Here is a 25,640-nt window from a genome sequence, read left to right on the forward strand (position 1 = left end):
CACCAGACTCCCAAAAATAGCGGCTTGATTTAACCACTTTGAAGGGAACGTCATAGTTTGTCTTCGTTGTCATCCAATCTTCAATTGTAGGAATATCTGAGTTTAGCCTGAAATCCTTAACTATCCTTAAATGTCTTGCCAGATCACCGTCTAAAATCTTGTTATACCGTTTGAATTGCAGGGCACTTTTCGCGGCCTGTTGCTTCACAAATTGATGCAGAGGTAACAGGTTAAGAAGGGCATCCAAAGCAACTGATGGTGTACTTTTCATTGCTCCAGTTATTGAAATACAAGCAAGCATCTGCAGTTTACCTAGCTTTACTTGAGCGGTTACCTCATTAAGTTTGGGCCACCATACAAGTGAAATCAAACCACTGTGCGACGGGACAGAAATGTTACGATCCAGAACTCTCAGCATAAAAAGGGGGATTTTCCAAGGCGATACATTCAGTCCGCTATGGTTTTGCCTTGCGATGAACCCCCTCAGCAAAGCACTCAACCGAAGCAGCTATGGCTACCAATTGAAAAGTGGGACAACGGTACAAAAATTACCCACACCTTTCTATATGAACGATCTGAAGCTGTTTGCGGAAACTATGGAGAAGCTGCGTCATTTGTTGCAGCTGGTGACAACGTTCAGCAACGATATTCGGATGGAGCTTGGCGTCGACAAATGTCATCCTTATACATGCCAATCGTCCTGACATTGTGATCTACGACAAAAGGAGGAAGTACATTACCATCAAAAACATCGCTGTACCGATCGATCGCAATGTCCAATCAACATTCTCGGTCAAAATAATGAAACACCATGACTTGGCCGTGTTAATGCAGATGTGGCACCTTGAGGGCGTACGTATAGTTCCGGTGGTCATCTCAGTCACCGGAGTAGTGCCCTGTAACCTACAACGTTCCCTGGAACAGCTGGAGTTGCAAAGAAATTTGGGCAATATCCAAAAAGCGGTGGTTCTTGAAAGCTGTAATATAACGAGGAGGTTCCTGAATCACCACATTTAAACACAACTGGAGCAGACGTAACAACAAAAAAACAAAATGAATGAGAACCACAGGACAGAGCCTAACCCCTCTTGACATAGAGAAGCCCGAGGGTAGGTGATAGGTTCCAGCCATTTTGCTGAGAAGTGCCAAAACTCTATAATAATAATAATAATAAAACTGCAGGAAAATTTATTGCATCGCATCAACCGTGTAATGAAGACTTTTCTCTCGGCCGGTAACAATATCAAGGCCATAAACACGTTTACCGTGCCGCTCTTGACATACAGCTTCGGGGTGGTCATATGGACCAAAACGGATTTAAAAGCGATCGAACGAGCATTAAGAGTATCGCTGACAAAACACCGTTCGCACCACCCAACATCAGCCACCGAAAGAATCACCTTACCACGTATTGAAGAAGGAATATGTGTGATTGATATTCAGGCACTTTGTGCCTCACAGATCCAACAGTTGCGGAGATATTTCGTAGAAAGCCAGAACCGTCATGAAATCTACCGCATTGTTTGTGAGGCAGACCACAGGTTCAGCGCACCTGGCGCAGCATGACTATCAGCTGAACTGCGTTCTTAAAACCGACGAGGAAAAGATCGCAACGTGGAAGCAAAAAGAGCTGCATGGGATGCACCCCCATCAGTTGGAGCAATCACACATAGACAAAGCAGCATCAATTGCGTGGTTGGTGCGAGGTGATCTCTTTTCGGAGACAGAAGGATTCATGGTAGCCATCCAGGACCGGGTTATTACAACGAAGAACTACCACAGGTACATATTGCACGAAAACATAGAGGATCGTTGCCGTAAGTGTAGGGGGGGATAGTAGGGAATGTAGTAGGGGAGTCGATTGAGCATGTTATTGCAGGCTGCCAAGCGTTAGCAGAAACAGCCTACCTCAATCGCCACAATGCGGTTGCCAAGATTGTGCACCAACAACTTGCTTTGAAGTACAACTTGGTTAACTGCTATGTTCCCTACTACAAATACCTGGCCCACACAGCCCTGGAAAATGACTGTGAAACTGTACTGGGATCGCGAGATCATCACGGTTGTCCTCATACGTGCCAATCGCCCTGACATTGTGGTCTACCACAAAAGGATGAAGCGGGTATCCCTCATCGATATCGCTGTACCGCTAGACCACATTGTGCAGTCAACCTTCTCGATCAAAATCACGAAATACCATGATTTGACCGAGGAGTTACGGCAAATGTGGCACCTTGAGGAAGTACGTATAGTTCCAGTAGTAATCTCTGCTACTGGACTAGTTCCCTGTACCCTACTGCGCTCCTTAGATGAGATGGAGCTGCGCGATGAACTACAACATATCCAGAGAGCGGTGATTCTTGGTACCTGCAACATTGTGCGGAGGTTCCTGAACCACCATCCTGATCCAACCGTAGCAAACAGTTAAACATTAAAAAAAAATAAAACTTATGAATGAGACCACAGAGCCTAACCCCTTTGGCAAAATGGATAGGAGTAGGTCAAAGTTTCCAGCGTTTCTGCTGAGAAGTAAAAAATTCTGGTAATAATAATAATAATAATAATAATAATAATAATAAAGGGTCATGACTTGGCAAGGGATCTGTTTCATTGGCATCCGCATGAAAACCAGTGTTTTGTGACGGATAAGAATTCGGAGATACACATGTGTAAGTGCCTCACCAGGCGGATTTTGCCTTTCATTAAATCCCATGACAGTCTGCCGCAGTTTCAGCATGCATGCTACAATGGAAAATGGACCTCAGTTCATCTCAAAAAAGCTGAGTGCACAAAATTGTCCCCGGGTTCGTCCAGTATTGAAATACTGGGAGATAATGAAGCGAAAGCTGAAGATGAAGAGAAGTCACCAGCGACATTGGTCAGATGAGGAGTTCGAGGTGCCGGCTGGCCGGGTCCATGACTGGGGAGGATGTTCACCAACTGACGAGCTGTGTCAACAATAGCTTTTTCAAGCAATGTGACATAATTTCCTGTGTTTCTAGTGATGTCCGAAATTTTCAACTATTCGATTGTTCAGTAATCGTGCTAGTAGTATTCGACCATATATATTCGAATAATTCGTTTAAAAAATTCGATTATGAACGATTAATGAATGTAATGAACGATTACAAATTATTCGATTATTCCATGCTTTAATCGATTATTCGATTAATCGAGCGATTACCGGACATCACTATGTGTTTCATCCTTAGAAACTGTTCCGATTGAAAAATTAATCGATGCGGGACACTTTCCGGGACAAGCCATCAAAATTCGGGACGTCTGGTCAGCCTAGTGTAAGTAAACAAAATGGGAGCACTTTTACATTACGCTACGTATTTGTATGCAATTGCTGTTGGCTCATAACAAAATAGTTTTCTTAAATAGGATTCTTAATAACTTTTGACTAGTACGACCGATTGAGTTTATCACATATACTAATAAATATAAGAAGATCTACATATAAAAAGTTTTTTAAGATTTCTCCACCATAAAAATTATTGAAATAGTTAATATATATTATTGTAACTTTCATTGTGCTTTTACAATACTACTTATAAGCAGGGACGTAAAATGTACTGGTTGGTGACAAAAATTTGAAGACATTTACCATTCTTTCTTGCTACCAGTCTTGGGACATGTTACTGGTACACAAGCACCGAAAAATGCAAGAACAATGAAAACAACTCTTGGTCTACGTGTCATACACTCTTCGATATCGGGGAGAAAATGTCACCAGTCTTGGAGACACATTTTTGTATTCTCTTTTGCTGTTGCGCACGTAAACCAAACATACAGCTTTCCCCCAAACAATACGGTTTTAAATAAGAAGGTTCCCAATACACCTTATTCTCTATCACTGCTCCATACTATTCCAACTACAACTGTAAGCAAAAGGCGACAAATGCATGTCATTTCTACACGACATTTTTTATGAATGGTCGGCTGACATACGAAAATGTTTGCTTATTATCATGTACGTATTCGGGCTAGTCACGACACGTGCAAGAAATAGGCACTGTCGATACAGAAACAGTACAGAGCGATGGTATTGGTTAAGTCTGACATGGGTATGCATGCTGGTCTGGTAAATGTAAAGAAAAAATGTAACCGTTTCGGTTCCTGCTTATAACTTCCAAATTAAACGCCCAATTAATAGCGAGTTATGAGCCTACATTACCTTTTAAACATAACTAGTAGCGAAGACCCCATTATTAACAAGACTGCGTGCATATTGCCGAAAACCAATTTCGAATTTTGGTGTGCGGTCTCTGTTATTTTTCCATACAAACGCCATTCGTCAGTATTAGCGACGCTTCTATTTACTAAGGTGGTGAATATTGCACGAGTGTTAGTAAGCTCACCAAAATTCTGTATTTGATTGTTCGTCTATGTTGGCATGGCGGTATGAATACTCACTCACTAACTCATACAGATGCATCCAGCGACCACCTTCCCAGTAAACAATTTGGTTTGTATATCTCGATTGTAACTGAGAAATACGAAATTGACATGCATATTACAAAATACAAACATTCACGAAAAAGTTATATTTCACACCACATAAGAACATAGTACCATAGTGCAATAAACGTGCGAAAATTTTGACAACCATTTGTACCTAATTCTATCTCTTGCGTGGTTTTTAGAACACACAACCTAATACTCCTGGATATGTGATTAAGATATAACTTAATATTGCAATCATCTATACTGCTTTATAATTCACAGTCATGAGCTGTATATGAGGACACGCACGACTGCACAACTAATTATTGTTCACTTTGTTTTAACATACTCTAATCATTATACAATTCCAATGTAAAATTGACATGCATACGATTTAATGTAAACATTCTATTATGATGTATTATCTGGGTTGGCCGGCAGAGCGAGCTACCATCAGTGTCTCTCGCATATTGGCAGAGCTGCCAGTCTTGTTATGGGGTCTCCGTTAATCTATACCTATAAAAATGGATTTCTGTCAGTCTGTCTGTCGCAATGTTCCTTATAGAATCGAAAACTACTGAACCAATCGGTGGAAAATTTTCATGTAAAGGTTTTTGGGGCCAGGGAAGGTTCTTATGATGGTTAGAGACCCCTCCCCCACTAAGAAGGGGGCTCCCAATGAAACACAAATTTCTGCACAATTCGAGAACTAATCAAGCAAATGGAACAAAATTTGGTATGTGGGTGATTTTGGAGACAAGAATTTTTTATATGGTGAATTGAGACCCCTCCCCTCTTTAGAAGGGGAATTATGACCCCTCTCCCCTTTAAGAGGGGGTGGGGGGGCTTCCATACAAATGAAATATGGGTCATTCCATCTCAAACGTACACATAAATCGGAAAAATTGGATCCGACCATCAGCGATTTCAACAAAAGTTGGCATAATTGTTCATTCCGACCTTACAACCAGTTTCCCAAAGTTTTTTTGCCGATTGATCAATCCCCCTAGCAGTGGCGCTACATCCTTTTTCACAGATTTTCAAAAAAAGTCATTTTTCGGGTTCAAATATCTCTGAAACAGTTTGATGTGAAGACATGGCAATATACTTTTTCTATAGATTTTTGGCCGCGCAATCGAATGATGTTTTATCAGTTTTGCCTTTCTACTATATAAATATATAGTATAAAGGTATAGAAATCACTTGGAAAACCGGAAATGGAAAGAAGGTCCTGCGGGCCGAATGTTATATACCATTCGACTCAGTTTCGAAAACTGAGCATTTTCTGTGTGTGTGTATGTATGTGTGTGTGTGTGTGTGTGTGTGTGTGTGTGTGTGTGTGTGTGTGTGTGTGTATGTGTGTGTGTGTGTATGTGACGCTTTTAATCTCACTCACTTTTCTCGGAGATGGCTGGACCGATTTTAATGTTCTTAGTGTCAAATGAAAGGTCTAGGTGTCCCATTAGTCGCTATTGAATTTCATACTGATCGGACTTTTAGTTCAAAAGTTATGTATAAAAATACGAAAAATATGGGACTTCATTATCTCATAGGTCTCTTAACCGATTTGAATAAAATTGATTGCATATGAAAGAGGAGCCTTGCAAACCCTTAACTTCCAAATTTCATGACGATTGGACTTGTAGTTTGAAAGTTACATAAAGAAATGTGAAAAAATAGTATTTAAAACATATTTATGTAACATATAAACATTAATTTAATGAAAAACATCACACATTTTACGATTATTTGAAAATTACTGCTGAGATCTATCAAACGAAACCGAGTTATTTAAAATCGGACGCTTCATTCAAAAGTTATTCAAACTTTAACATTTAAGCCCCGTATATTAAACCGTTAAAACGTGTGAAATCAAAACATATCAATCAAATGTTGATCAATGTATGTGATGTATGTGTGTATGTATGTATGTATGTATGTATGTATGTATGTATGTATGTATGTATGTATGTATGTATGTATGTATGTATGTATGTATGTATGTATGTATGTATGTATGTATGTATGTATGTATGTATGTATGTATGTGTGTATGTATGTATGTATGTATGTGATGACAATTTGCAATTTTAAAATTTGCAATGAAATTCAAGAAAAGTGAGAAACATGTCAATTGTCTGAAGTTTTTGAAGCCTCTTAGTGGAATACGAACTCTGAAATTAAAGAAAAGAAAAAACTTTTACCGACTAAATTCCATTATTTAATATTTATTCGCGACAGATACGTATACGCTTTGAAATAAAACACTGATGAAGCCTGCACGTCGTAGGTGAACTACGTATCTGTCGCAAATAAATATTAAATAGTGGGATTCAATCGAAAAGTTTTTTCTTTTCTTTGATTTCAGATTTTAATTGTCATTTTCTTCACTTGATGTTACTCAGAATTGTACAAGAAAAGCAAAAAGCGAAGAAAAGCAGTTTATTTAAGCATGTAGGTATAGTGGTGTATAGAATCAAAAATACTAGTGAGTTGATTTTTCCAAATAAATTTGTACAAATTCCAAACAAATTCTGCGCATCAATAGATGCTCTTTTCAATCAATAGATACTAGAGCTTAGAAATGTTATATGAAAAATAGGAAGTAAACGTTGCACGGTAGAAATTTTGTAAGATTTGTTTTCGTTAGTGATATTTTAAAGGACAGATGTCTTATGTCATGTATCATGTTTTAATAAATAAATCAAAAAAAGACAAGCACTGGGAATCATATCGATCGTATTTCCCATTCTCAAGCATGTTTATGGCGCAGCTTTGGCACTATTTTTCGACCTCATCTTGTTTTCCTAACCCTCTAACATTGTAAAAACGATGCGATCAAGCTAATAACTATCTTTTCACGAAAGTACATTCAAAAGAAGATTAAGTTTTGATTTTCATGCAAAAATAATTATCTGAAGGAGCGCTAGCTAAGAAATAGTTCCATTTCTCGTTTTCATATCTAATGCTCTATTCAGTAATTTTTTTCTAATTCAGATATATTGCAAAATTGAAGCCAAGCAAACCAATGGTAAAATTTTGAGATCAAACATTTTGTTGTATCCTTTTTCTTCAAAAGCAAAATATAATAATAATTTTTCTGAACTCTTGTTTTTCAAAGATGCCAACTTTTGAATGCATGGTATTAATATCAAAATATCAAAAAATCTGCTATGAACAAATACTTCATATTGTCAATTCAAAACAAGTTTCGTATGTGGCTCTGAAGCCCGAAAGTTAAGGTCGTCTGTAGACCCGTTAGAGGGTTAATTTCTAATTTTCTATACATATTCATCCAAGTCTGTAAAAATGATCTTTTGTGCTTACATTATTTTTCTATAAATATTATAAAACTAAATACATCACTAAAACATCAAGTAACATAAATGACGCTTACATGTATTTACGCACCCAAGGAAAGAAAATATAATTGTTCTACACAATACGTTGTGAATTTTACTGGCAAATAAGGATTTTGAGGAATACGGAACGGATATTTAAAAATATAGTCTAATATAACATCTATACATCTACAATTAAGTTCCTGAGAAATTAAATAATGATTATTGTGGCAGTAGAAAGGCTAGGTCACGCCGCTAGGTGGATTAATTCGGGTTTTTATATAATTTGTCAACATCATACATTTTTTTGCAATTTAAAACGAAAAATGCGAATATCTCAAAACACCCCCAATTTTATTTTCAAATGAGTACGCTCAAAATGTTCGCCAGAAAATTCTACATAAGAATCACTTAACTAGAAAAAACAATATTGGTAGTTTGAGAGATATGGCCTTATGAATATCTGGGGCATGCGGTAATTTTAACTGAATTGTTAGCGAAAGTATGTTTAAACACGTCTACCTGAAACTTCCGGACATTTTCAAGACTAAATAATGTATTTTAATGAAAAAGGTGCGTTTTCAATATAGAATCAGCATAATAAATTTTGCTGTTCTGGATATTTTTGTACATATTTAAATAAAAGTAACAAATTTTTATAGTTTTACTAGCTGACCCGACAAACTTCGTATTGCCACAAATTAACCTGTGTTGTACATAAATCATGAATCTTGGATGATCTTTGTCACAATCTCGAGTTTTGCAAGTTTCTGAGGAGTTCAACCTTAGATGATTCAGTTACGTAACTATGAAAGCATCCCAGGTAATTAATAAGCATCACCAATGCTATTTAAATGTAGGCTAATAAGCATTAAAGTCGCCTTAAATGCTAATTAAATGCTATTTTGGAAAAATATACAGCTACTTTACTGATAACCTTCTTCTAGTGCTGACAATGCTAATTTACAGTTAATTACCGACACGAAGAATTTGAATACAATTTTAGATGCCAATTTACAACACCTATGCAGTCAAAAACATAATATACAACAACGTGCAGTATAAAATGCCAGATACGCTGATTTGCTGCTTATGTTAATGCTTATTAGTTAAGGGTAGTTTATTATACAAATTATACAGTAAAGTAGAAAACAACTCCCCTGTCCCCTCATTGCATAGCCAGAAAGCGGATAGTAATATTCGTCATGATTGTACAACATTTCGCCGAATATCATTTTGCGAAAAACGTAAAGTGGAATGTACCATTTCACGGAAAACTTTTTTGTGGAAAGTCCCATTTCGCGATCCTCTCCTTACTCGCTGTCGCTCGTTCCAGGAAACCCAGGTAGATTTAGGAAAACAAATAAACCTAGACAGTAGTGATTTCTGCGGGGAGTTGCCTCCCCCCAGTGGGCGGCGCTTCCGACGACGGGTCACCGGCAACACTCGCGGCCGTCTCGTCCTGAATGATCTAGTGTTACTATAGATAGCTTTTGTGGTCTTGTTATTGTTATTGATGTTTTATGGAAGAGTCTCGAATTTCTAGAGTTCGATTAGTTTTTGAGTTTCGCAAAAAAATCTGTTTTATTTGTATGAGAGTCCATATCCCCCTACCACAGGGGTGAGAGGTCTCTAACTATCATAAAATAAATTAAAGACTCCAAAATCTCCCACATGCCAAATTTGGTTCCATTTGCTTGATTAGTTCTCAAGTTAGTTCGCCCCCCTCCTAAACAGGGGAGGGGTCTTAATTCATCATAGAAAAAATTTCTGCCCCTAAAAGCCCCACATGAAAATTTTGGTTCCATTTGCTTGGTTAGTACTCAAATTATAAGGAAATTTGTATTTCATTTGTATAGGAGCCCCCTCTTAAAAGGGGAAGGGGTCGTAATTCACCATAGAAAAAAATCTTGCCTCCAAAACCGCTTACATGTCAAATTTGGTTTCATTTGCTTGATTAGTTCTTGAGTTATGAGGAAATTTGTTTTTCATTTGCATAGGAGCCCCCCCTCCTAAAGTGGGGAGGGGTCCTAATTCATCATAGAAAATATTTTTGCCTCCAAAAACCTCCGCTTGTCAAATTTGGTTCTATTTGCTTGATTAGTTTTCGAGTTATGAGGAAATTTGTATTTCATTTGTACAGGAGCTCCCCCTCCTAAAGTGGGGAGGGGTCCTAATTCATCATAGAAAAAATTCTTGCCTCAAAAAACACCCACATGCCAAATTTGGTTCCATTTGCTGGATTAGTTCTCGAGTTATGAGGAAAGTTTTATTTCATTTGTATAGGAGCCCCCCCTCTTAAAGTGGAGAGGGGTCCTAATTCACCATAGAAAATATTCTTGCCCTCGAAAACACCCACATGCCAAATTTTGTTCCATTTGCTTGATTAGTTCTCGAGTTATAAGGAAATTTGTATTTCATTTGTATAGGACCCCCCCTTCTAAAGTGGGGAGGGGTCCCAATTCATCATAGAAAAAATTTTTGTCTCCAAAAACACCCACATGCCAAATTTGGTTCCATTTGCTTAATTAGTTCTCGAGTTATGAGGAAATTTGTATTTTATTGGTACAGGAGCCCCCCCTCTTAAAGTGGGGAGGGGTCCTAATTCACCATAAAAAATATTCTTGCCCTCGAAAACACCCACATGCCAAATTTTGTTCCATTTGCTTGATTAGATCTCGAGTTATAAGAAAATTTGTATTTCGTTCGTATAGGAGCCCCCCCTCCTAAATTGGGGAGGGGTCCCAATTCATCATAGAAAAAATTTTTGTCTCCAAAAACACCCACATGCCAAATTTGGTTCCATTTGCTTGATTAGTTCTCGAGTTATGAGGAAATTTGTATTTCATTTGTATGGAAGCCCCCCCTCTTAAAGGGGAGAGGAGTCCTAATTCCCCTTCTAAAGAGGGGAGGGGTCCCAATTTACCATAGAATAATTTCTTGTCACCAAACACACCCACATGCCAAATTTTGTTCTATTTGCTTGATTTGTTCTCGAGTTATGCAGAAATTTGTGTTTCATTTGTATGGGAGCCCCCCCTCTTAGTGGGGGGAGGGATCTCTAACCATCACTAAAACCTTTCCTGGCCCCAAAAACCTCTACATGCAAATTTTCACGCCGATTGGTTCAGTAGTTTTTGATTCTATAAAGAACATCCCGACAGACAGACAGACAGACAGAAATCCATTTTTATATAGTAGACTAGCTGACCCGACAAACTTCGTATTGCCACAAATTAACCTGTGTTGTACATAAATCATGAATCTCGGATGATCTTTGTCACTTCTCGAGTTTTGCAAGCCCCCCAGTGGGCGGCGCTTCCGACGGCGGGTCACCGGCAACACTCGCGACCGTCTCGTCCTGAATGATCTAGTGTTACTATAGATAGTTTTTGTGGTCTTGTTATTGATTAATGTTTTATGGAAGAGTCTCGAATTTCTCGAGTTGGATTAGTTTTTGAGTTTCGCAAAAATTTCTGTTTTATTTGTATGAGAGTCCATATCTCCCTACCACAGGGGTGAGAGGTCTCTAACTATCATAAAATAAATTCAAGACTCAAAAATCTCCTACATGCTAAATTTGGTTCCATTTGCTTGATTAGTACTCAAATTATAAGGAAATTTGTATTTCATTTGTATGGGAGCCCACCCTCTTAAAAGGGAAAGGGGTCGTAATACACCACAGAAAAAAAATTCTGCCATCTAAAACTCTCACATGCCAAATTTGGTTCCATTTGCTTGATTAGTTCTCGAGTTATGAGGAAATTTGTATTTCGTTTGTATAGGACCCCCCCTCCTAAAGTGGGGAGGGGTCCCAATTCATCATTGAAAAAAAAAATTGTCTCCAAAAACACATATATGCCAAATTTGGTTCAATTCGCTTGATTAGTTCTCGAGTTATGAGGAAATTTGTATTTCATTTGTACAGGAGCCCCTCTTAAAGTGGGGAGGGGTCCTAATTCACCATAGAAAATTTTCTTGCCCTCGAAAACTTTCACATGCCAAATTTGGTTCCATTTGCTTGATTAGTTCTCGAGTTATGAGGAAATTTGTATGGAAGCCCCCCCTCTTAAAGGGGAGAGGATTTATAATTCCTCTTATAAAGAGGGGAGGGGTCTCAATTCACCATAGAATAAATTCTTGTCACCAAAAAAAACACCCACATGCCAAATGTTGTTCTATTTGCTTGATTAGTTCTCGAGTTAGGAGGAAATTTGTATTTCATTTGTATAGGAGCCCCCCCCTCCTAAAGTGGGGAGAGGTTCTAATTCATCATAGAAAAAATTCTTGTCTCCAAAAACACCTACATGCCAAATTTGGTTCCATTTGCTGGATTAGCTCTCGAGTTATAAGGAAATTTGTATTTCGTTTGTATAGGAGCCCCCCCCCACTTAAAGTGGGGAGGGGTCCTAATTCATCATAGAAAAAAATTTTGTCTCCAAAAACACACACATGCCAAATTTGGTTCCATTTGCTTGATTAGTTCTCGAGTTATGAGGAAATTGGTATTTCATTTGTACAGGAGCCCCCCCTCTTAAAGTGAGGATTGGTCCTAATTCTACATAGAAAATTTTCTTGCCCTCGAAAACTTTCACATGCCAAATTTGGTTCCATTTGCTTGATTAGTTCTCGAGTTATGAGGAAATTTGTATGGAAACCCCCCCTCTTAAAGGGGAGAGGAGTTATAATTCCCCTTATAAAGAGGGGAGGGTTCTCAAATTACCCTAGAATAAATTCTTGTCACCGAAAACACCCACATGCCAAATTTGGTTCTATTTGCTTGATTAGTTCTCGAGTTATGCAGAAATTTGTGTTTCATTTGTATGGGAGCTCCCCCCCCCCTCTTAGTGGGGGGAGGGGTCTCTAACCATCACTAAAACCTTTCCTGGCCCCAAAAACCTCTACATGCAAATTTTCACGCCGATTGATTCAGTAGTTTTTGATTCTATAAGGAACACAGGACAGACAGACAGAAATCCTTCTTTATAGGTATAGATTATTTAAGTGTGCCAGTTATTTGAGCGATATAATGCATTTTTATGTCGACTAATGTGGTATTTTACTCCCGTGATTATTCGAAAGTTCGAAGTAATTTCGAAACTTGAAAATGACTAGTAACACTTTATTGCACTATGGGAAAAACTAGTCTAAAAACGAACGACATTCAAAAATGGTCTGCCAACTGATGAAATATAAGTGATCTTATGTAAAATTTTCCGGTGAATCTCATGGTGACCACCCCTTCCTTTTTTTATTCTGTATTTTAGAGGTTTTCAACCTGCGGCTGGTTCGCCACTTACCCCTTCCTTAATTTTCATCGGAAAGTACCAATTTTCGCTGATTTTCCCCTATTCTTAACAATATTTGAACTCAATGGCAAGGCTTAACCCTCTAGTGCCCAAATTTTTGATTTGCTTGAAAAAATTTTAAAATGCTCATTTCGTGGCCAGAATAATGGAAAAAATATTCTCTAATTACTAAGTTCAGGAATAGTTTGATTATTTATAAAAATTTGTAACCCGCCAATTGGCGGGGTTGGGCACCTGGGCGCAAAAAAGTTGCGAAATCAAATTTTTCGATTTAATTCGGGACATACGGCCTCTGAGAGACATAAGATGATCGCCAATCGCTATTTTGTCGAGTGCTGATGTTTTTTGACATGCGACACGACATACTTTACTGATGGTGAAATGTTTATGGGAACCGGTTCCGGATTTATAGTGTCCCCCAGGATTTGGATGGCGCGCACCATGGCTCATAACTGCGGCAAAGTAACTGATATGTCCACAGTCGATGATATGTTTACGAAAATCGACAGATTTCTAACAAATTTTAAATATTTGGCAACTTTATTTAAAAAAGCCATGTCACGGTACCCCAAGGAACTCCGGAATAACTCCGGGACCATATGACATATAACTATTATCTATAGATATTATGAAAATAGAGAATATTTTCGGAAAAATTCCCTAATTTGGTGAAAAAATATTCAAAGATAAAAAAGTTACGGCCATTTTAGTGAATTTTGCGGTGCTAAAAATGAAGTAGACCTTAGAGGAGTTAACCGAAGCGTCTTGCGGAGGAAAACTAGACTTGACTTCCAGCTTGAATGCATCATTGAATCTCCTTACCAGTAATATTGTCAGCGGTGACCGGAGATCCCATATATGAACTCATCAACCACTTCCAGTTCATTGTTGTCTATAGTCATTGTCCGTGTAAAGAACCGGTAAAATTTTAGAAAGACGAACAACAACATTAGTAGCTGCTCCCAAGTCAGGATTGCCTACACCATAATATGGTTTGAAACTGTAACCATTGAAAAACCATTAGAGTCTGATAGAACATGAAACTTAAATCCTCATTTATGTGATTTGTTTGATAAATTGGGTTTTTCATTTTTGTTGTACACATTTGTTCACTACAATCTTTTATCGACTGGTAATTCACTCAATTTGTTCATTAACACAAACTTATTAAGCGGAATAGATTAAAATTTGTGGTTAAAATGGTCTATGATAGATCCCATTTTGAATAATTGTCTTGCTTATCAAGATTTTGTCGTTCAGCAGCAAAATTCGCCGGGTGTCATTGAATCTGTTTTTGGTTATAGGGTTATGGTTTTCAAATACCATAAAATGCAATAATGTTTTGTGATATAGCTATAAAGCGCTATATTGCAGATCGTCAGAAAGGCGCACTGAAAATTAGGTGATAAGTCCTATAAATTCCCCTTCCGCTTTAATGCCACTGCATGTTTGTGTATTTTTCAAGGTATATAAAAGAAGCTAACAAGGCCTATAACAATAATTTCTAGCTTCTAATCTTCTAAACTCGAAAAAATCAATAAATACATCGGAAACAACACGTTGTCAAATTATCAAAAAAAAAGTTGTCGTTAATGCCCAACCCCGCCAATTGGCGGGGTTATTTCCTTGATAAAAATCGACCAGTTCCTAAACTTTTTATCGCAAATTTCCTTTTTTACCATGAAGTACAACTTATCAGCTACTCACCAATAATTTTTTTGTTAATTTATTCCAAGAAATAAGAAATTTACAACAATTTGAATTTCACTCTGCAGAGCAAAATAATTTTTTTCTCAGTTTTCTGGCATTTTTCAAGTTTTGCACGAAATATCTGTTTCAAATTAACGTAATAACACAAACAAACCACTCGAATAGTAGGAGGACTCGAATGAGAAGGTATCAGTGGATACCAACATAAAACGAATAAGCATAGTAGATTTACAACGATTTTCCTGAAGCCCGCCAATTGGCAGGGTTGGGAACTAGAGGGTTAAGGTAGAGTAATACTTACACACTTAAAAAAAAGAGCCGAAGTCAGCAAAATTTTGCGGAGATTTGAACAGCCGAGCGTTCGGTAATTTTTTTTATGATGCCAAACGTTAGTAAAGTTCCGTAAACGTCGATTTGCAAAACTGAAATTTTCACCGAACGCTCGGCTGTCCAAATCTCGGCAAATTTTGCTGAGTTTTTTAAGTGTGTAGTTCAGCAACCTTATGGATAATAATCGGCTTTATAAATGCCCTATACATAACATTTTCGAATTTTGCTTGGCTGAGGTGTTACAGTTCCAAAAGGAAAACAGGTGCAATGAATGCAGGACAGCCCTGACAAGCCGCCATTTTGTCAAAAATGATTATATTGCTAAATCCTTCGATCAATCTATAGAAAATATATTTTATCACCGATACCTTTTTGGTTTTTCTATTTTCGATGATTCAGTCCAAAGATATCGTGCTCACCGCTAAACGCCTTATTTTAGAACAGTTCTAGGAGATTAACTATAGCAGCTATTTAAATAACTTTTTTCAAAAACAAAATATGAAAATACAGCCAAAAGCTGCTGTGAGATGTATACAAATTTTCACTTTAATCAGTTAAAGGGTTTCCTCTAGAAAAATCCACATTTTTAAGTCTCCCAGCTGTGTATAACCCCTTAATAACCGTGATTGCTACATACAGTCTCCAACAAACCCGATCGATTGTGCCGACACGGGCAGGGGCAGGTACAAGCCGGATTGACCAAGACCCAACTGGTAACACAAAATGGGATTAGCTAGAAGTTACTCATATTCTCGGAAAAGCCGGAAGGATTGTCGAATGTACCTGTGACGAATGTACCTAGTAAACGAAGCCTGTGGGTACTCGGATATCGAAAACCTTGTGCAACTACAAGAATGGCTAAAAGTTCAAGCTCTAGAGATGGTGCGAGGATAGCTGCTTCTACCGAAATCAGTTCCAAAAGTGGTCGACAAGGCAGTTGTTTGGTCATCTGGAGAAAGTGCACAAGCTGGAGTCACCGAAGGCCGGAAAGTTGGCCACATTCATTTCCTCCGGTATAGCCGTCGAACAGCTGTGCGAGCACTTGAATGTGACGGATTTCAAACAGCACTTGATTAATCCGCTACTCATTCAAGAGCTGGTCGAAAAGCTCTCGGATAACGACAAGCGCGACTAGGTGTACTTCGAGCGAGGGAAGAAGAAAGTAACCCTTAGGACTTTCAGCGATTTTCTCTCCGAAATTGTGTCGGATGCCTGCGAAACTAATGTCAGCGTGGAGTTCGGGTCTGCCGAAAAAGTCAGCACCGATAGCCGATCGGGAAAAGCCCAAAGCAAGCTAAAGGTGTATGGAGTGGTTGATAGCGAAGCCGAAGGTCAAACTGACCAAGAAAGCAGAAACATGAAGCCGTGCAAAGTGTGTCAGTGCACAGATCATCGGTTGCGGTATTGCAAGAACTTCAGAAACCTGTCGTTTGCAGACCGGATGTCGATCGTTGGAAGTTGTGTCACGTGTCTCAACGATCACTAATTGGCGCCATGTAATTGGCGCTAAGTAGTAGCATTAAGTGCAAACGTATACAATTTCCTTTAGTAGGTGCGAATGCTATTAGTGTACACAAGAGTCAAGGCGGCACAATTAATGAAATCGCGTACGAGTATGGCAAGGGACAGGAACAGCAGTTGGTGTACGCCGGAATGTCAAGAGTTACATCGATTGAAGGATTGTACTTGACGAATAACAGAGGCATATTAAAGTTTTACCATGCCAAGGGAAATGCATCACCGAGAATCCAGGAAGTACGGACGGAACTTAGGCGCCTGGAAAACCACAAATTGGTTACTCTAGGTACTGAACTTCTAGAATTTACATCTAACGTAAGCCATTTTGCTGTACTGCTGAGCCTGAATGTACAGAGTCTAAACGCACGCACATTCAGCAGATATTTCAACCGATGCGGTTCTCAGACAGGCAGATATCCTTGCGCTCAGCGAAACATGGATGGACAGTAATCAAGTTATCAATATTAGTGCCAGAAGCTTTTCCTTACCAACCGGTAAGGAGATGACACCATGTGCCTGATTTTAACGGCTAGTAAGTTTCTGATTAGCAAAATAAATTTTTTAAATAATTGTGACAATGTGATTTCTTCCCTTGAACCCTTTAAACAATCCAGTTAAAATATTCGGACAAGCGACATCAACTTGATAATGTTGCCACTGGAAATCAGATGTAAGAAAAAGAATGTCATTTATGATTATACCATATATTATTTTAATTCACAGTATCAAACAGAAAACTTAAATTATCAGCATTATCATGATGCCTGATTTCGACCCCACGCTGCTCTAAATAACGGTTTAGCATGTGCCAGATTACTTATAATTTACACGATGAGAAGTTCTGCAATATGTAATGTAATGTAATGCTTTTGTAATGCTAACACTATGCTTTTTCTCTACAGCACAAAGTAGCCAATCCAATCGTTTCAGTCAATTTTAAACTTTCAAAATGGTTCTTTTCAGAACCATCATAACTGTCAATGAAGAGTATTATGATTTTCATTAGCAATCAATTTCCTGATAAGTGTTTTTAGTAAGGTTTGTCTAGATTGGCAACCAGTGGCATGCAATTGTTCCTAACTGTTGCTGATGTTTCCAAGTAACTATGGCGACGTACCACAAATGTGCAGGTGGCGACAGAAGCAACATTGAGCAAAACTAGCAACATATCGCATTCCCAACGTAGCCAAAATTGCCTATTCTAAACGCACCTTTACATTAACTTTGCGTAGTCCTACGTTGAATATGCGGTCGTGTCTTATACACAACCCCTCTGATTTTTTTTAATAATTTCATTAAGAAGTTGATAGCTACCAAATTTTTAACAAATTGCGGCAAAATACCTTTTTTATGTCCAAACATTTTTTTAAAAAGATAAGATCACTGATGATATTGCATAACATCATATTTATAAACGTCCATATGCAATTGCCTACAATTTCAAAAGTAATTAAAATAGCCCTGTTCGCCATTTTTGCAATGGTTTTATCTAAATCAACCAAAAAGCGATTCTTAGACTAACATTTCTTGCACAACACAAAGAAAAAATTTCCAAGAGGGCGATAAGTTCATCTATACTTATTGCATTCTTAAAGAAGACAAGTTGCGCTTGAATAAGAATTGTTTGAATTACTTCAGGGCACCAAGCTTTTTTTGCAACCTTACTAGTATAAACAAAGTAAACGTCAACGAAGTGTCGATGTTTGTGCTGGATATATATTTCCCTCTAACTCGATATTTTCATAGTACAGCAGTCATGTTGATTGTCAATATAAATTGATTTTAAAAATTAAAAGAGGACTGCACGACAGTTCCATGCGGAAAATTTAATCTACAGAATTCGTTACCATCGTTACTATCGCTTTTTCACAATATGCTTCAACTGCTTCAATCCCTTCAAATATTTTCCTAACAAAGAAACCGACTAGTGATATAGAGGTCATTCAGTTTAAAAAATACTCTAGAGGAAACCCGCACCGCCTCCGGCAAAACACAATCGAACCAAATTTATCTAATTACATACAATTCTACCACTGATGATCTACCATCGTCACCGGCACCGTCATTGCCTAGCTCAGTTGCTCCTGACATTCATTGTTTTGTGACTTTGCTGATTGTTCATATGAAAGAGTTTTCAAAATATTGGACAGATTCCATATTTTTTCAATTTTTTCCAATTTTAAACACCCGTTTTGATAGATCAGTTGTTTACGCTAGAATGTTCTTTCTTAAGAGTATGATTTCTCTTTCAAGAATACACAGTTTTAAGAGAGTTTTATGGCAGTATTATTAAGATAAACCAATCTTGCAGAAGAATGTCATAAATTTTTGTCAAAACTATTGTTAAGTCTTTAGGAGCATCGTTTTTAAGCCTAAATCAAGTATCCCTTGAAACCGCTTATGAGGTGAATTACACTTATTGGTAATACAGTTTTATGAGTGTTTCTTTAAGTCTCCTTCAGTCATACTTGAGAAATGTTAATCAAATAAGATAAAATTTACTTTAGGAAAAACATTATAAAACCTGATACACTTGACAATGCTCTGATAAAACTGATAAACGGATGAACCTGTGGGTGTCAGGTATCGGACAGGACGAGAAGATATTGTTAAAGTCAGTCCGCACCGTCGGAAGGTTGATGCTGCCTAACCAAACGATAGACGCAGAGCATCTCGCACGGCAATTCAAGTATATGCGAGGTGTGCCTACTGCGTACCTACTCGTACAGTGGTCGACCTGAGATGTTAATTGGACTAAATAATCTTTATTCATTCGCCCCACTTAAAGCCAAGGTCGGAGCGGTAGTAGATCCCATAGTGGTGCGCTCCAAGCTCGGATGGACGGTCTACGGACCGATGGAAGTAAATGCCACCGAATTGGGAAGTGGATTTCTGGGATACCACCGTGAAGTATTAATTGAACATAGGCGACTAGAATTTTTGGAAAAATAAAAAAAAATATTCCAGATTTTGATTCTTCATTCTTTTCCGCTTATTTTGATACTAATTTTGTAATGATCCGACCACGGGAAGTGGCGACCACGGGAAGTGGCCGAAAAACGATCATACACATAAGCATTCCAGTGCGGTGTGGAACAACCTCGATGGAATAAAACGCGGCTCCTGTAAAAACACGATTTACAAACTTTATGTATCTTTTTCTCAGAAACTACAAAACGTATTCGAACAAACTTTTTTTTATTTTGTTGGTAGATGCTTCACAAAGACTTTTATAACTTTTGAGCTTTGTAAACAAAACATAGCCAGAGAAATAAGAAAAAGAAAAAAAACATGAGACTGGAAAAATAAAATTTTGTCTTCTTTTTCTTTTTTCTCTGGCTGTATTTTGTTTACAAAACTCAAAAGTTATAAAAGTCTTTGCGAAGCATCTACCAATAAAACAAAAAAAAAAGTTTGTTCGAATACATTGTGTCGTTTCTGAGAAAAAGGTACATAAAGTTTGAAAATCGTGTTTTCACTGCTTTTTTCTTTCGAGGTTGTTCCACACCGCACACCTTTTTTGGGCGCTTCCCGTGGTCGAATCATTACAAAATTAGTATCAAAATAAGCGGAAAATACTGTAGAACCAAAATTTTAAATAAAAAAAATTGTCGTTTATGTCCCCTTAAACGACAAGAACTTCGAAGTGGTTCGAGAAACAGGAGCCGATGAAGGAGGACTATCTAGTCATCATTGTAGGAGACAAGAACCGCTAAAGCTGGATTCAAGGCTTTGTACGAGAGCTGCTGATTGGACGGACGAGTACGTCATGCATTGGTGCGCATGGTCACCAAGGTACACCGGTGTGCCGTATCCAACCGGTGATCGAAGTCAGAAACTCGGAGCTTTCAGAGGAACTACCGGATGTTACGGGCAGGGTTATGTTAACACCGCAGGACAGCACACCAACACGACGATGCGCATCGCAGCGGTTAGCGTACCTGCTGCTGCAGCGCCGCTTTCTGTCGTCTGTCAGTCTGGTGGAAAACAAATGTAAACAAACGGAAAAAGTGTATCGATAGGAAACGATAGTTATCTATCGTAAAAGTTTATCAACTGAAGTAAAGTTAGGAAGCTGAAAAGGTAGTTTGAAGCAGTGATAAAAGTGGAAGTAGTTACAGATCGTTTGCAAGTGAATAATTAGTTTGCCGGTGCATTCTAGCAAAAATATCATTTATCGCGATTAAAGGTTCTTCCTTCTGTAACAAAAAGTCCAGTCCGAGGTGACTACTAGTTGGCTAACCTGAGCAAAGAAAAATATTAATTAGTTTATTGAAAAGGGTAAAGTCGTTTAGAACGAGTAAACCGTCAAACAGCAACCTAACAGCGAGATAGAAGAAAGGCGAAGGAAAAGTTTATAGCGTGCAAGAGGGAAAAGTGGACTACTAAGTAAGTTTATCGGAACTGTAATGGATTGAATCTTTGTTAATTAAAATAATATTAATTACAGTTTGAGCTGTCACAAAATAAGTGCTGTTTCAGAAATTTAGTTCTTTATCCGAACACTCTCATAGATTATTTTTTGTTGTAGGTTATAGTTCTCGGCTTATATTTTTTATTAAAAAAAAGAAAAAATGAGCCCTTTCCGAATGTTTTTTGAGATATAAAAAACGAAAGTTTTTATTAATAAACTTCTTTCTAAAATTGATTATAATTGCAGGCTGACGTAAATATGGAACCAGTTGAAAATAGTAAACCTACATCAACATTTTCCTCGTCGTCGTCTACAATTGCATCTAGTCCAAATGGAAATACTGAAGGAGGCGAAGGAACCGGTGACTTGGCTACAAATGCAGAGGATATGACTTCTCGGGACTATTATTTCGACTCATATGCACATTTTGGTATCCACGAAGAAATGCTCAAAGATGAAGTTAGAACACTAACTTACCGCAACGCTATGTACCATAACAAGCACTTGTTTAAGGGTAAAACAGTCCTAGACATTGGATGTGGTACAGGAATATTGTCCATGTTTGCTGCCAAAGCCGGTGCAGCGAAAGTTATTGCGGTAGAATGCTCGAACATCATTGATTATGCGCAAAAAATTGTTGAAGCTAATCATTTAAGTGAGGTCATCACCTTAGTAAAAGGCAAGGTAGAAGAAATTGAGCTACCTGACGGTATTAAGCAAGTCGATATTATTATCTCGGAATGGATGGGGTAAGTTTCGGTTCTTGTTTTGTTGTACGTATATTACTACTCTCTATTTATTATAATGACAGTTCAGAGCATGTTTCCCGTAACTGCTACCAGTGTTGTGAGCGGCGCTGCAATCGCATTTTCGGGCCGTCCATAATAAATGATGCATTATTTCTATTCGCTATGTAAGCACAAATCGATCTCTTGTACTCTCATGGAACTGCCATATGGAAAGTTTGTGAAGATTTGGTGCAAAGTTTTATCTATCCTTTTCACTCTTTAACAAACCTGTGCACAGACTTCACAAATAGAACAAACTTGGGAAGGTGTCAGCACCGTTTCGCGCACATAGCGAATAGGAAACCGTTCACTTTTGCAGCATCAATTATGGAAGCAAAAGCTCATCTTGCGTAACATTTGAAATGCGCGTATTACAAAATTGCACATTTATCTTGCTGATTGTAAATCGATAGCTTTTATTCTTTGTAGTATTCGTTTATAATTATGTAATTAAGATGAAAGTCGTAAGCAAATAAGATCTACTTAATCCATCACACGACAAATATACAAACGTAAAGAAACCGCAGTACCAGCATATATAGAAAAACAATCTTTTACTTGTTTTGGTTTTCGTTTGCACAAATGGTTTTGCCTTTCTACTATATAAATATATAGTATAAAGGTATAGAAATCACTTGGAAAACCGAAAATGGAAAGAAGGTCCTGCGGGCCGAATATCATATACCATTCGACTCAGTTTCGAAAACTGAGCATTTTCTGTGTGTGTGTATGTATGTGTGTGTGTGTGTGTGTATGTGTGTGTGTGTATGTGACGCTTTTAATCTCACTCACTTTTCTCGGAGATGGCTGGACCGATTTTAATGTTCTTAGTGTCAAATGAAAGGTCTAGGTGTCCCATTGGTCGCTATTGAATTTCATACTGATCGGACTTTTAGTTCAAAAGTTATGTATAAAAATATGAAAAATATGGGACTTCATTATCTCATAGGTCCCTTAACCGATTTGAACAAAATTGATTGCATATGAAAGAGGAGCCTTGCAAACCCTTAACTTCCAAATTTCATGACGATTGGGCTTGTAGTTTGAAAGTTACATAAAGAAATGTGAAAAAATAGTATTTAAAACATATTTTTGTAACATATAAGCATTAATTCAATGAAAAACATCACACATTTTATTATTATTTGAAAATAACTGCTGAGATCTATCAAACGAAACCGAGTTATTTAACATCTGACGGTTCATTCAAAAGTTATTTAAACTTTAACACTTAAGCACCGTATATTAAACCGTTAAAACGTGTGAAATCAAAAAACAAATGTTGATTGTATTTAATGTGTGTGATGTATGTGTGTGTGTATGTATGTATGTATGTATGTATGTATGTATGTACAGGGGCGAACCAGCCTATGGCTGAAAACCCCATAATAAAAAAGCTACTACTACTACTACTGTATGTATGTATGTATGTATGTATGTATGTATGTATGTATGTATGTATGTATGTATGTATGTATGTATGTATGTATGTATGTATGTATGTATGTATGTATGTATGTATGTATGTATGTATGTATGTATGTATGTATGTATGTATGTATGTATGTATGTATGTATGTATGTATGTATGTATGTATGTATGTATGTATGTATGTATGTATGTATGTATGTATGTATGTATGTATGTATGTATGTATGTATGTATGTATGTATGTATGTATGTATGTATGTATGTATGTATGTATGTATATATGTATGTATGTATGTATGTATGTATGTATGTATGTATGTATATATGTATGTATGTATGTATGTGTGAATGTGATCCCAAGCAACAATGTGAGTTTGATTGTACTCTTATGGTGGTTTTCATGACCAATTGTGGTCTTGAATGCTATCATAAGAGTGTAATAAAACTCAAATTGTTACTTGGGATGACAATTTGCAATTTTTAAATTTGCATTGAAATTCAAGAAAAGATGTTTCTCACTTTTCTGAATCAATTGTCTGAAGTTTTTGAAGCCTCTTAGTGGAATACGAAATTTGAAATTAAAGATAAGAAAAAACTTTTACCGACTAAATTCCACTATTTAATATTTATTCGCGACAGATACGTATACGCTTTGAAATAAGACACTGATGAAGCCTGCACGTCGTAGGCGAACTACGTATCTGTTGCAAATAAATATTAAATAGTGGGATTCAATCGAAAAGCTTTTGCTTTTCTTTGATTTCAGATTTCAATTGTCATTTTCTTCACTTGCTGTTACTCACAATTGTACAAGAAAAGCAAACAGCGAAGAAAAGCAGTTAATTTAAGCATGTAGGTCTTTTTAATCAATAGATACTAGAGCTTAGAAATGTTATATGAAAAATAGGAAGTAAACGTTGCACGGTAGTAATTTTGTAAGATTTGTTTTCGTTAATGACATTTTAAAGGACAGATGTCTTATGTCATGTATCATGTTTCAACAAATAAATCAAAAATGACAAGCACTGGAAATCATATCGATCATATTTCCTATTCTCAAGCATGTTTAAGGCGCAGCTTGCACTATTTTTCGACTTCATCTTGTTTTCCTAACCCTCTAACATTGTAAAAACGATGCGATCAAGCTAATGACTATCTTTTCATGAAAGTACATTGAAAAGAAGCTTAAGTTTTGATTTTCATGCAAAAATAATTATCTGAAGGAGCGCCAGCTAAGAAAAAGTTCAATTTCTCTTTTTCATATCTAATGCTCTATTCAGTTATTTTTTCTAATTCAGATATATCGCAAAATTGAAGCCAAGCAAACTAATAGTAAAATTTTGAGATTAATCATTTTGTTGTCGATATCCTTTGTCTTCAAAAGCGAAGTATAATAATAATTTTTCTGAACTCTTGTTTTTCAAAGATGCTAACTTTTGAACGTATGGTATTAATATCAAAATATCAAAAAATCTGTTATGAACACATATTTCATATTGTCAATTCAAAACAAGTTTCGTATATGGCTCTGAAGCCCAAAAGTTAAGGCCGACCGATTATAAAACTAAATAAGGTTTTACAAGTATTTACGCACCCAAGGAAAGAAAATTTAATTATTCTACGCAATACGTTGGTAATTTTACTGGCAAATAAGGATTTTGAGGAATACGGAACGGATATTTAAAAATATAGTCAAGTTAATTATACATAGACGTTCCTGAGAAATTAAATAATGATTATTATGGCAGTAGAAAGGCTAGGTCACGCCGCTAGGTGGATTAATTCGGGTTTTTTGTAGGTTCATGCTTCAAACGTTCTGTATCTGTTTACGCAGATTGCAACGAAAAAAGTAGAATGAAAAGGTAGATCAACTTTGTTGCAATAAGCATTTACGACGATGATTTTGGGATTGTCGGTCCATGCCGACATTTTTTCACGGTCTTGAGTGAAACAATAGTTTCTAAATAGTATACTGAAAGTCAAAATTTGCACGCGTATTGCATGAAAATTCATGTAATATTATCATTTCGAGTTATTCACCACACTCAAAGGTTAGTAGCGGAACCAGGAACCAGCATTTCGAGGTACGTTTTGCCTTTCTACTATATAAATATATAGTATAAAGGTATAGAAATCACTTGGAAAACCGAAAATGGAAAGAAGGTCCTGCGGGCCGAATGTCATATACCATTCGACTCAGTTTCGAAAACTGAGCATTTTCTGTGTGTGTGTATGTATGTGTGTGTGTGTGTGTGTGTGTGTATGTGTGTGTGTGTGTGTATGTGACGCTTTTAATCTCACTCACTTTTCTCGGAGATGGCTGGACCGATTTTAATGTTCTTAGTGTCA

General features: G+C 37.2%; 1 protein-coding gene across 1 annotated transcript in view; it reads left to right on the forward strand.

The window, feature by feature from the left end:
* The window catches only part of LOC128732908 (protein arginine N-methyltransferase 1), a 93,478-nt gene that overhangs the window by 15,781 nt on the left and 52,057 nt on the right, over nucleotides 1–25,640 (forward strand). The window contains exon 2 of the mRNA XM_053826352.1: nucleotides 21,318–21,820. Coding sequence (XP_053682327.1) covers nucleotides 21,318–21,820 — 503 coding nt within the window. The remainder of the gene's footprint in view (nucleotides 1–21,317; nucleotides 21,821–25,640) is intronic.

The sequence above is a fragment of the Sabethes cyaneus genome, chromosome 1 (assembly GCF_943734655.1).
Source record: "Sabethes cyaneus chromosome 1, idSabCyanKW18_F2, whole genome shotgun sequence".
In the NCBI taxonomy this organism is placed as follows: domain Eukaryota; kingdom Metazoa; phylum Arthropoda; class Insecta; order Diptera; family Culicidae; genus Sabethes; species Sabethes cyaneus.